We start from the raw sequence: 13,269 nt of genomic DNA, 5'->3' as shown, positions 1-13,269 counted from the left end.
CTCTGTAAAATATAACTTGCAGGTAAAAGGAAGAGATTTGCAAAACTACCAATTTATAACTACCAATCGACCAGTCAGTGCGTTGTCTAAACTAGGTGACTAGTTAGTGCTAAGGAACACTAGGCTGCATTATGTCTATTTATATTCAGCAAATAAATATATATAATTTTAACTAATCAAACTCATTTTGTTATTTAGAATATAAAATATAAGATATAGTACCATAGGCTATAACTATAATCATAATGACAATTTTGCAACATACAAATGGAGGCTAAAGAGTAAACTTGTTTAAGAACCATTTCTGGGGCTTTACTGAATTATGAGACACATGACAATTCACCTGTAATCCCAAAGTCATTGCATGTTATTTGCATATGCATACTGAAATAATCTGAGCAGCGTTCTCATAGACAACACTATTCTTACAAACTGCTTACAAACTAGAAAACAATATGAGAACTCACAATTTGCGCATGGGCACTAAAGCGCAAATGAACTTCCGAACAAAAAAGCAAATCAGACATGCTCATCACCGGCATTCCCTTTGTCTTATTTTTCAAAATATAATCAGGTGTGTTTCCTCAAGCACGCGTCTTTGTATCAACTGGCATTTCTTGTCGAGGTAAATGTGTGAAAATACCCGCCACTGCGCATGAATACCCTGGCTGTTAGATTACAAATATTGCGGAGCACGACACGTAGCCTAGTTTACAGCATCAAACAGTTTGATAAGCCTTTTTACAGCTAAACTATTTATTAAAGCAGTGTGAAACAGAATCTGCAGAATGACTTCCGACAAATATTCTCCACAACACCTCTCAAATGAACTTTTGGATTAAGCATAATAACAGGAACATTGATCACAGCAGAGGAATCTGACAAACGACGCTTGACGGCTGCAGCAGCGGTGCATTAAAGGACTAAATGTAAAGAATTAAAGAGACAAAACTTCTCAAAGAGAAAACCTGTTAGTATGGAACTCTGCACAAATATAGCTTCATATCTTATCTATGAATCATTGTAGCATTAAGATAAACGTATTTTTTTTATTAAATACAAAATGGATTTATCATCAAGGAGACGATTTTAAAATCGTTTGGCTCAAGAATCGCGATTTGTAACAGGGCCGTTTTTTTCCCAGCCCTAGAGTAAAGCATTGATAAGACAATGCAAAAAATAAAAAATAAAATAACAGCTTTAGAAGTCAATATTTTGTTGTTTTTTCCACATAGCTAAATTTAGAAACTATTTCTGGCCAAATGTTCACAGCGATCCATTTCACAGTTGAGTTCATTAATCTGAACAAGATAGATTTTCAATGTCTTTAGCCGACGTGTCAAGTTGCATGTACTTTGAAACTTAAAAAAATACAAATAAAATGCATCTCATGATCCTTGTACTCTGTTCCATCTAGCTGTCTTTTTGTTTGTTGTCTGTACAGCTGGAGCTGCGCCTACTGCCCCTGCTGAATAAGACTAGCGAAAACATGGAGGTGGCACTTACGTATAATGCCATAATATGATGGTGTGTTTAACTGCGTTAATGTTTTAGGCATTAGCTTTTAAATAACTTATCACACTGAATTAATGTGTTTAATCGACAGCATTAATACATATATATTTATACATATACATTTATATCTCATTAAGGCATAGTTCACCTGAAAATAAAAATTCATTTGTTTCATTATTATCAATCATTATTCACTGGAAATCTTCCAGAAATCCACACATATTTGGAACAACATATGGGTGTGAAAATTATGACTTTTTAAATTTAGGTAAAGTATTCCTTTTAAGCACAGTTTAAATCCAGCCTATTTGCTGAAAACAAACATAAATTACATTTGGCATGACACGAAGCCTTTTTACAAAGAAGTGTGTGGGTATTTGTGGCTAAACTATTGTGTAGATGCCAGAACTTGCACAGTAACAAGCATGCGTAGAGACAGAGTGCAGAAAATTGGAACATATGTGGTGAGATCACACCAGGTGTGTGGGTTCTAATCAAGGGCAATGCTCACATCACTCAATTTCTTAAGTGACAAAATCATAGGGTTCTGCACATTGAAGTGTGACATTTGTCTGGAATGTGCAATGTCAAAAATTAAGACACTCTCATATGACATTTAGATTTTGCAGATCAAAATTATAGTCTTTAACAATGTGCTATACTTTTATTGAGTATCCTCTTCTGAACTGAATTGAAATGCTAAAGATTCTACATTCAGTTTTAATGTTGATTCTACAAACTGAATCTTTGAGGGTGATTTGGTATACAGCAGTCCCAAACTTCATTCGGACACTTATATCACACTTAAAAATAGATGAAGCAAATATTTCAATAAAATATGTTTTTAGGTTTTAAATGACAAAACAAATATGTTGTTTAAACATTTGTCTGACAAGACAAAGAGTATTTGGACACTTTCTGGTTTTAAACATTAGTGAAACACGCCCATGGTTAATGTGATGTACTACACCTGTGGTTACTCTACTTTGTGAACTTGAGAGGAAATTACTTTATTCATCCACTAAAATGGAAACTAACTTTGGAACCAACTGCTTTAAAAGTAATTGCAAAAATGGTTTCTAGAAAGGTCTATTATCATTTGTTGGCAGATAACACTTAGTTTGATATTTTGTTATTTAATGTAAAGAGATTCATACATTTTTGTATGAATATCAAGTGTCCAAATACTTCTGGGGTCTCTATGTACAAAGTATACTTCGAGTGAATTCATATTAAAAAAAATAATTTCTACTCCCATATCTGTAGGGAGTGGAGCCATTAAACTGTGACATACTATTTCTATTTCCATGGAGGACACATTGTATCGAAGTCTCCCAAAGCTTCAATGACACAAACAAATTCATTTTCAAATTGACTGCGCAGCTTAATTGAAAGCTCTTGCATCATGGCCAAAACCAGTCTGGTTCCTGTAAGCCTGATTTTGCACGTCTATTACTGTCAATAATAGACACGCAATTAATGTTAATAGTAATATTACTATTACTGTCTTCCGCTTATAATCAAGATATGGGCTGATAACAACTGCTGTAACAACACATTTGTTTCTGTCTGCTGTGGGCTTACACTGGACCAATGAATGACCAGACAAGTTAACCACATACATAATGCTTCAGTGAGCAAGAGGAGAACATTGGACGCAATGGTCCATGTCCATGAAGCTTGCTTTGAGGAGCAGCTCCCATATATGGTTTCTTCATTTTAACCATGACTGTCAGAACATCCTCATGCTGAAGAAATTATTAAGTTAAAGTTGATAGAGACATAGTTGTGAATATGCCACAAGAGCCACATGGGAAGAATTACCAATTCATTTTACCTGCAAGATACTCCATGATTGATAGCAGCAAAAACTGTTTCCATAGTAACATCATCTTCAGCTGCCAGGGGCGAGTGCTACTTACATCCAGTGCACTGTGAATGAACGGCTGCTCTCAAGAGAAAAACACACCTGACCTGTTGAAAAGCGAATTATATGAGAAATTAGAAAAACTTACACATCAAGTCTATTTTTCTCAATGAATTCCTGCTGTTTGTTTTTTATATAAATGAAAGTCATGAGGTAAAAAACAGTGGTCGTTGTGTGCTACAATAGACTTTATGTACCCCAAATATTACAGCATTAAAGGAATAGTTCACCCCAAAATGAAAATTCTCTCATCATTTACTCACCCTCATGCCATCCCAGATGTGTGACTTTTCTTCTGTTAAACACAAACAAATATTTAAAGAAGAATATCTCAGCTCTGTAGGTCCATTCAATGCAAGTCAATGCCGGCCAGAACTTTGAAGCTCAAAAAATCACATAAAGCCAGTGGTTTAATCCATGTCTTCAGAAGCGACATGATAGGAGTGGGTGAGAAACAGATCAATATTTAAGTCCTTTTGTACTATAAATCTGACCAGCCCTGACCAATAAGTGGAGATATGCAGGAAGAATAAAAAACAATAGAAGAAGAATGTGGAAGTGAAAGTCAAAGTGGAGATTTATAGTAAAAAAGGACTTAAAAATTGATCTATTTCTCACCCACACCTATCATATTGCTTCAGTAGATATGGATTTAACCACTGGAGTCTAGTGGATTACTTTTATGCTGCCTTCATGTGCTTTTTGGAGCTAAAAAGTTTTTGTCACCATTCACTTGCATTGTATGGACCTACAGAGCTGAGATCTTCTTCTAAAAACCTTTATTTGTCTGCAGAAGAGAGAAGGTCCTACACATCTGGGATGGCATGAGAGTGAGTAAATGAACTATCCCTTTAATGCAGCTAATGTTGGCTAATAGACCATTTTGATTCATTGGAAAGACATACTGTAATGTGATGAACACAAGCAAGTTAGTAGATATGTCACTTGCACATAGGTCTGAAAAACAAACAGGACTACAGACCCTTTGCACAACCAGTGATTACATGTTTCCACCTTATTTAGCAGATGTAAATTGAATTGAATGTAATGTTACATTATTCCCCTGTTTTGGAAATTGTGTAAACATAAAAGTGGATTTTTTTCTTTTGCTGTTGGATTGCAAAAATCATATTTGCCATGGCATTTCATTCACTGCTAGAGAAGCTTACCCCACTTTAGTTTACTTCTGCATTCCAAACCCAGAAAAATGAAAAAGGTTCATTCTTTCTATGAAGAAACATATTTATTTTACTTTTAAATTGCTTTCTAAAACACTTTTCACAGAAAAGTTTTTGTTTTTCCACTAAACAAATTCAAAATAAAGTCTTCATTTCCTTCTTGTTCATTGTGGCACTCCCTTACAATGACTCGTTAGTGAATCTAAAGCTGTCACAGAAAAACAAAATTCATGATTTAACCTCCTGAGACCTGAGCGTGACTGCTGTGTGCATTTTCCATTTCCCTTTTTGATTTGTAACTAGCACCTAATAAACAAGCAAAAAAAAACAAAACAAAGAGCAAATAGTTTTCCGTGGGACTACGTTGTGAAATTTTATATAATACTGAGCTATAGAAAGCCAGATTTTTTCATCAAATAGTTTATTATGTGTCCAGGAGTGTTGGTTATTCGTGTTTCTGAGACGTTACTGTTATGATTCTCTGTTGTTTTACCTTGTGTTTAACCTCTGTCTTTTGTTTCTCTGGACTACATTCCCCATAATTCACCGCCCTCATCACTACCAGCTGTTCCCAATTGTTTTCACTTGTCTTCCATTACCTCATTTATCCGTGTGTATATAATGCCCTTATGTCTGCTCTATCTTTGTCAGTTGTTGTGTTTTTCTCCAGTTCATGTTCCGGTTGATATCTTGTTTGTAGACGTTTGTTTTTGTTTCCCAGTCTTGCCCTGTTCCAGCGTTTATCCTGTTTTTGTATATTGATTTATTTATTTATCATTAAAAGTTTGCTGCACCTAGATCCTGCTCTCGTGACATCCTTCAGACGTTACAGTTACAGACATTACAGCTGATTTCTATAAAGCTGAATAAATAATTCTGATTAGAAGTAATGGCCAGCTTCAATAAATCACTGCCAACCATGTTAAAATAAAATTTAGCATTATAAAATTCTGAATCTATGTACTGATTACCATTGTCTCATGTCTGCCAAACATGTTGAGTGCTCCAAACATCATCTGCAGCCTGAAAGTGAACGTTTGGTCGGATGTTGGGAGTGAATGCACTTAGCTGCATAGAAAGCTATAGGATGCATCCTTGCTCCCTATTTAATGAATGACGTACTCTTCAGTGTGCTGTCTGTCTGCACTGGTCTCAGAAAAGTTCAAAATGCACCTTATTTTCATCCTTACTCCATATAAAGCCTCTGAAAGCAACATTTTTCAGCTTTTGTATAAATACATTTATACTCAATGTGAAAATTTACAGTAAATATAGGAATGCATTTACTAATGAACAAAACCGTATTGTACAGTGATAAAATAAAATATAACAAAATGTATAATAAAATGAAGCAAAATGACCCACAGATGTTTAAATGTTGAAAATTTGTTTTTTCAACGTTTGAGGGAATAAGGTGCCAATTTCTACATATGTGGACATCATGTTTATCAGTGCGCTGATGGGTGAAAAATGAGTAATGTTTTTAAATCGGTATATCAAACGAAACTAGAGACACTACTCTTTACAACAAAGCAGGTTTCAAAGAAAAACTCTTACCAGAAGCACTTTTGTTTGCTCTATGGCCATAGAAGCGCTTCACGGAAATCAACATCATGCTGTTTTGTCATGTGACGCAGTGCGCCAGAAGTCTAACCCTTAAATGACAGTGTAGATTGTTGTAAACGGTATTCAGTCAGTTTAAATTAATTTAAATGATGTGTTGCATATAACGAAGCCAAAATGCAATGTCCACACATGTGGACGCGGGGTCACACAAGTTTAAATGCATTCTTCATAATTAATATTATTTTAGAAATATGTGTAACCCAAGAAATTTACTAAAAAGTAATTACTTTAATTGAAAGTCCTTAACTGTTATCTGATTACAAGTATTTAAAATGTAATGCATTGTACTACTTTTTGGACTGAAAATATAATTTTATTACAGTAACTAATTTCTTTTAATCATATTACACCAAAAAACTGATTAGCAAACTTAATTTACATTTAGAAAAACTAAAGGGATTTTATAATGGAATAAAAAATAAAAACAAACGATGGGAAGATAAATTTAAAGGGTTTGTAAGTGATTTCAGCAGTTTTGCTAACTTTAAAAATAAAAAATATTTCCAAAACTCCACCCTCTAAAGACATATCATCCCAAATAAATGCACCCCATGGGGCAAAAAAGTATCTTACTCCATTGAGAAGTAGAAAAGACTAAGCCTTTTTAATGTAACATTACAAACTTTTCATTATATTAAAGTAGATGTTTTGACATTATATTATATTAGCCATGTTTGTGCCAGCCAAGCAATCGAGATGAATGGGACAGCTATAGATAGCTTTCTTCAGGTTTTATAGGCCTCCTTGGCAAACCTGAATGCACAAAATTGGCACACAGAGAGGTAGTGTTGCTTATGGTCTAGTTTACTGATTGATTAAAGAAGCACTGTTCTGATCCTTTTTGTATTTTACAGAACCTACGGCTTTCAAGTGTGATTTCTTAGGAAACCTATTTCCCAAAGGGACATTTTATGTGTGCTATTACAAAAAAAAAAAAAAAAAAAAAAAAATCACTTAAAACCAATTTAAGGCATCAAAACCACTCTGTACCATGCAAGAATGCCTTACCATCACTTATGAGACAGGAAGAGGAATGCCGGAGCCTAAGCCAGTTGGCCATCAATGAACAAGATTGAGCCAGAGAACACACACATTACAAGTGATGGTTTGCAGGGAGTGCTCTTTTGAAAATGACAAACTATTTACAACAGCCAGTGGGGTCATTCTATGAAAGGATGCCTTTTTGTTTGAAAAGATTATTTAAATAAAACTTTGTACGATTTTAAACATAAATAATGTGTTAAGCTTTAATTAATTGCATTGTGCTAAATTATTAAATTTAAAATACATTGGAACATAATTTTCCCTTCAGTGTTGACAGCTTTACAATTTAATTTGACTTTATATGCCTTGTGCTCACAGTTGTGAAGTGACTATGTGCTCATTAGAATGTGTGATTACTGTATATTTCTACTAATATACAGTTTTTAATTATCATTTGTTCACTATACAAAATAATAGTAGGGTTGACATTTTCAGATCATCCCTTTTTGACAAACATAAAAAAATAAGATAAAGTTTTAAAAAGACTTTAAATTGTCCTCAGACTTCTTGAAAAGGTAATGATGTCATTTTGACAACTTTTTAAATTATCTATATGGAACAGTTCTTTACTTTAAAAAGGTAAAAATAAGATGGTAACAGTCGACACATGACCTGGTGATAGTTCATGTCTTTTAAATAATACATTTTGTCAACTAAAATTTAAAAATCCATACTTTTGGCAAGTTTAGATTGTGTTAGTATGGTTTCCGGTGGTTAATTATTTTCTACAACGCAAATCTGCCTTGCAACATTTTCAAAAATCAATTTAGGGAGCCAGCGAGAAAGACACAGAGAGGGATGTAGTACTGTTGTGGTGAAAGTGAGATCAGAGACTGTAAAATATTCTACATATTTTACATATATTCAATGTCTTACAATACACTTTTTGAAATTTCTGACACAAACATACACAAAGTAATATCCGGGCCACTGCAGACTTATGAGGACACTTTAAGAATTATAATTATTGTCATCTTGTGCAGCTGCTGTAGCATATGGGTTTTAGCAGGAGTAAGCAAATAAACCTGGATTAAAATACTCTGTATTTTGTGAAAAGAACACTGCAAGTCATGTTCCTTCTTGCTAAGCAGTCTTGAAGCAAAATCATTAACGGCAGCCAGCCTGTGAGACCTTCTCATCACACTGAAACATCTAGTTTCTTCCCATTAATGAGAGCATGCGCTGTGTAATTAGGGGCTATGTTATTAGCAGCCTAATCTAGTTCCTTTTATACAAACAATTCCACAACCCTATGAATAAAACACCTTGAAGATGCAAAACCGCATCATGATGCTTATTGTTCAAAACCTCTGAAGCGAGGACTGCTTCAAGGAGCCATCTCCACTCCACTACAAACAAGGCAGTTGTTTCTTTGATTATGTTTCTCTGTTCTTAGACTAAAATAATCAGGGTTAATATAAGGCATGGGCGAAAATCAACCAAAATCTTATGTCACAGTCTGAATAATTTTATATCACAGTAACGTTATACAGTATATCACAACATAGTTATTTTGCTGTAAATTCAACCCAGTGGTTTATGGTTTATAATAACCATTTGGTTATGCCTTTTTTTGGATAATTTAGCAAAGTAAGTACTTTACAAATGAAAGGTACTTCAAATCGTTTAATTATTTTACATTTGTCTTTGGAACTTGATGGATGCAAACCAAATATAATATTATTCATAACAAATGAACAAGTTGGGCATCAGTCTGGCATCATTCAATATATTAATGGGGCAAGTTTTGATGTTGCTCAGAAACTAACACCTAAATTCCACTTTATGTTGTGCCTAACAACACTCGTTCATAATAAGGTGTTCCTAATCTTGACCCACTCTGTACACAGTGCCTACCCACTTTTTCATTCATCTTGGTTCCAGAAGTATTTTCTCCATTCATTTTTTTCAGTAAGGATTTCATAAAAGCCCTGAACCAAACCAACCAGCTCGTGGTGCATTACAACATTCGAAACTTTGATTTGAAGCAAAAAGTATTTACAAATCTGACAAAAAGACAAAGGTACAAGACTGTGTAATTAACATCTTTCATGCGGGAATTAACAACAATCACATGAAGCATAACAAATTATGTAATCGTATTAAAAATGATAATATGAAAATATAAATCTATTGATTTAAATTTAAAAACACTTAAATTGTATTGCAAAAGATTTATGCAAATATATATGCAGTTTGAGAGAGTGAGATCGACTCATGGGAGTGAGTAGTCACTGCAAAGCTCATTTGGCGCACTTTGTTGGCTGTTATTCTCTGATTGCTAGATCTTAACTCTTGGGCAACATGGGTAGTGTAGTTCTTAAGCAGGAACAACATGATCACACAAGAAGTCAGCAATCTCATCATGTTGTTTCCGAGACTTCCAGTACCCTTGAATTGGCCACATTATCCCGACTTACAAACAAGCGCATTTTGCATCGTCTCAAGCATGTTTACTTTACCTTGTGGCGTGACTGGAAGCGAGTCAGTAGCATGGGAGACCCGGGTTTGCGTCCTGCACTGAAGCCACAAAGTAATCGTGTTTGAATAATCAGTGACGAGCATGATTTGGAGATTGCATTTTTTCTCCTACCATTACATTTTTACTCTGATAACACCTCTCTTCACAACTCGCTTTTGGTGTCCCTCTGTGGACATTTCATCCTGAATATCTCACACGTGCCTATAAGATCAACAACATTTTTGAATTTCGGTAAGCACAGACTGATTTTATCTAAAGAAAAGTCAACCTACTGATTCTGATTTCACTGTTAGATCAGTCTGCAATGAATTTCACTATTAAACATGATTTTTTTTAATGAAATTAATAACATGCACTGATGGCTTTAACAGATGAACATACCATTAATTAACAACCTCAGAGCTGGCGGTAGGTCTGTCTTTGAAGGTTTATCATTAAAAACGTATTCACCTATGGACAAAATGAATCAGATTTTTTACCGCCAGATTACAACTGTTTCACTCTAACTTTCTGTTTCTTTGTTCCCTATCTGTCACTCACTCGACGTTGTCTCGATGTAGTGACACTAGGGGTCACTCTTAGGAGCCCCAAACACCTCTGATCTTTGAGAAAAAGCCAATGGGAATTGGCGAGTGGAATTTGCATGCCACTCCCCCAGACATATGGGTATAAAAGGAGCTGGCTCACAACCACTCATTCAGATTTTCTCTTCGGAGCCGAGCGGTTGTATTTCAGTGAGCTGAATTCCTCCGCCGATCCATTCACCTCTACAAAAGTAGAGTTCCCCCATCAGGGAACGGAGGTTACGAAAGTAACCAAGATGTTTTCTTTGTGTTTCTCTCACATGTAAATAATGCAAAACAGTCCTGTCTACTACATCTATTCTAGGTCACTAAACAAATAAGTAAATTTGTGACAGACCATATTAACTTCTCTGTATAAAATGTAAACATTTCTTGCTTCTATTGAAGCACACAAGATGCTCTCTGGAGCACTCCCAAGTCATGCTGGGATGACATGGATTATCAGGTTTTCAACAAGTTTTGCAAGTTTGTATATTTTTATAAAATTATCTTTAATATATTTAGGGGGACATGCAAAAAACTAAGAAATTCTGAAACTTTCCATTCAAACTGTTATGCTAATAACACAATGCGTAATGAAAAATAGTATTAAATTAAAACAATGTGAAATAGAACCATTTTCACTAATGTTCTCAGACTTTTGGACCCCACTGTTTCTACCGCAGTATAAACTTTTTCTTATGTGAGTGAGTCAAGACAAAATCTTTCTAGCAAATCAGTCCACTGTCTGCCATCTTTGGAATGCTCTCGGGAGGCAATTTCCAGTCATGCTAGTGCAGCTCCTATCTACTTGAATGGATCAAGATCACAATCAAAGAACTTATTTCAAATCAGCAATAAAATCTGACAATACTGGAAGCATAAATTGTGATGCTTTACCTCATATCACGCTAAAAAACGCAATTTTCCCGGCTTGTATAGCTAATGCGCATGCGCGTTCTAAAGTTGATTGATAGATAATGTCTGTATCTAAAAGGTAATTGGCTCTTTTAACTGTATGGCGGGACTTCCTTTCTATGTCTGTTGACCATTGGTCGCTCAGAGCTCCTTGGTTGAGCGTTCCAATTTCTCCAATTTTTTAATAGAAGTGGCCCATCTCTGCAAAATAATCTCTGGTCGAGATCTCTTACAATCTACAACAGTCATACCCAGCCTCCTGAAGTTGGTAACATACTGAGTGTAATAGCACTTACTGTATGCTGAAAAATGCTCAAGTGTAGTAGAAAATTGACTTGGAAATTGACTTCTCTCCTAAGAACTACATTCAGTCAACAGCAGTTGTGACAAAATGCATTTTTTAAACTGTGTAGTGCTCCAGGAAACAGAAATTTAAAAGACAAAGACACTAAAAGAAGCGTTCTGATGAATAACACACTTGGATTACAGTCCGTTTGTGACAAATAATTCTGTTACTATCCCATAATGCAAGTATTTAGTTACTAATGGCTTCATAGTACAACACTTTATTCTGTATAATATACAGGTTAAGTCTCGCTGGGTTGTTTTGATGATGCTGTCATTCTGCAAAGAGGAATTATTGTGTGGCTGACCAGTCTGACTGATTTACCCAATTATGAAACTGTTGAGTGCAGTTTAGCGAGGACAGATGTTATATTTGTATTCATTTATTTCATTATTTTACAGGGTGGCTGACACGTTAAATGAGGCTGAAACAAGCAATGAATATCTATTATGCCCATTATGTAAGAATACAGATATAAATGGCATCGTGAATGACTTATTCAAAGATTTATTAAAAAATTAGAACATGAGTGCAATGATAATTGAATACAATAAATAATACACAATAATTCAAATAATGATAAAAATAAACATCAGCATATATATATATATATATATATATATATATATATATATATATATATATATATAAAATTAATTTTTTAATTTAGATATTTGTTTTCATTCTGGATTATTGTGGCTGACGAGTATAACATTGATTAGACAATAAAAAAAGCTTTTGAAGTCAAAATATTGTTGATTTTATTTCCATATCATTGAACATATGCCAAAGGGGTGCTTACACACTAGAGTTTGCGCTGCGTCAGAGAATGCGTTCATTTCAATGGAGATGGTGCGTCGGAAGGATGGAGAGAGAAAGCGCAAAGGTTTGCGATAGTGATTCTCCATCATGTGACCAAAAATTTAAACATTTCAACTTTTGCTGCAACTCACTCTGACATAGGCATGCGTTGACCAATGAGAATCTTGGAAAGGCGGGACTAGATGCTGCAAAATCTAAAAGACATGGCAGACAAATTCATACATGCAGTGTATTCATTTCCTGTCCTTTATTATTTTTCTCTGCCAGGCTAAAAATATAGTAATAGTAGAGAGCTTTTAGAAGTGTTTCAATGTTTACTGGTACATTGTCTAAACGTTATGTAAGGGACAGTGTACAGTCAGCCAGTTGTTATTGCAGAATAAACCCTGACAGGTTGATCAGGACCCTGACGTGAAGCGGTGTTCATTTATTTAATAAATAAATGGACATAAAATATTGATTTGTGTTGAAATTATGTAATTATGTAAGAAGAAATAAATTGTCGAACAGCGGATTTCCACCTCTGGTTTACATCAGTGTTCTGTTGGTGTTTATTTTGTAATTAATGAATGTCTTATTTCTCATTATTCAGCCTATTTCAATGCTCTGTCAAGTTAGTTGAAAATCGAATCTGTCATGATTCTGAAGAGGCAGGAGTGAAACAAAGGATTTTATTAATACCAAAAATAAACAGAGCCAAAAATGAAAACTACCCCTAGTCCAGGGCAGTAAGAACACAGACGGACTGGGCTGGATAAAAATGGAGCAGAACACAGAACCGACAGGACGAGAGAACAAGACGAACTGGCAGAGGACAGCACACACAAGAAGACTAAAATAGGGAGAGA

The 13,269-nt window shown here is 34.8% G+C and overlaps 1 protein-coding gene across 1 annotated transcript in view; it reads right to left on the bottom strand.

The window, feature by feature from the left end:
* Nucleotides 1–13,269, bottom strand: part of LOC127418709 (contactin-3-like) — a 140,285-nt gene that overhangs the window by 110,478 nt on the left and 16,538 nt on the right. The window contains exon 2 of the mRNA XM_051659412.1: nt 3,353–3,489. Coding sequence (XP_051515372.1) covers nt 3,353–3,407 — 55 coding nt within the window. The 5' untranslated portion in view covers nt 3,408–3,489. The remainder of the gene's footprint in view (nt 1–3,352; nt 3,490–13,269) is intronic.

Source organism: Myxocyprinus asiaticus, chromosome 28, assembly GCF_019703515.2.
Source record: "Myxocyprinus asiaticus isolate MX2 ecotype Aquarium Trade chromosome 28, UBuf_Myxa_2, whole genome shotgun sequence".
In the NCBI taxonomy this organism is placed as follows: Eukaryota; Metazoa; Chordata; class Actinopteri; order Cypriniformes; family Catostomidae; genus Myxocyprinus; species Myxocyprinus asiaticus.
This window is presented reverse-complemented; position numbering and strand designations above follow the sequence as displayed.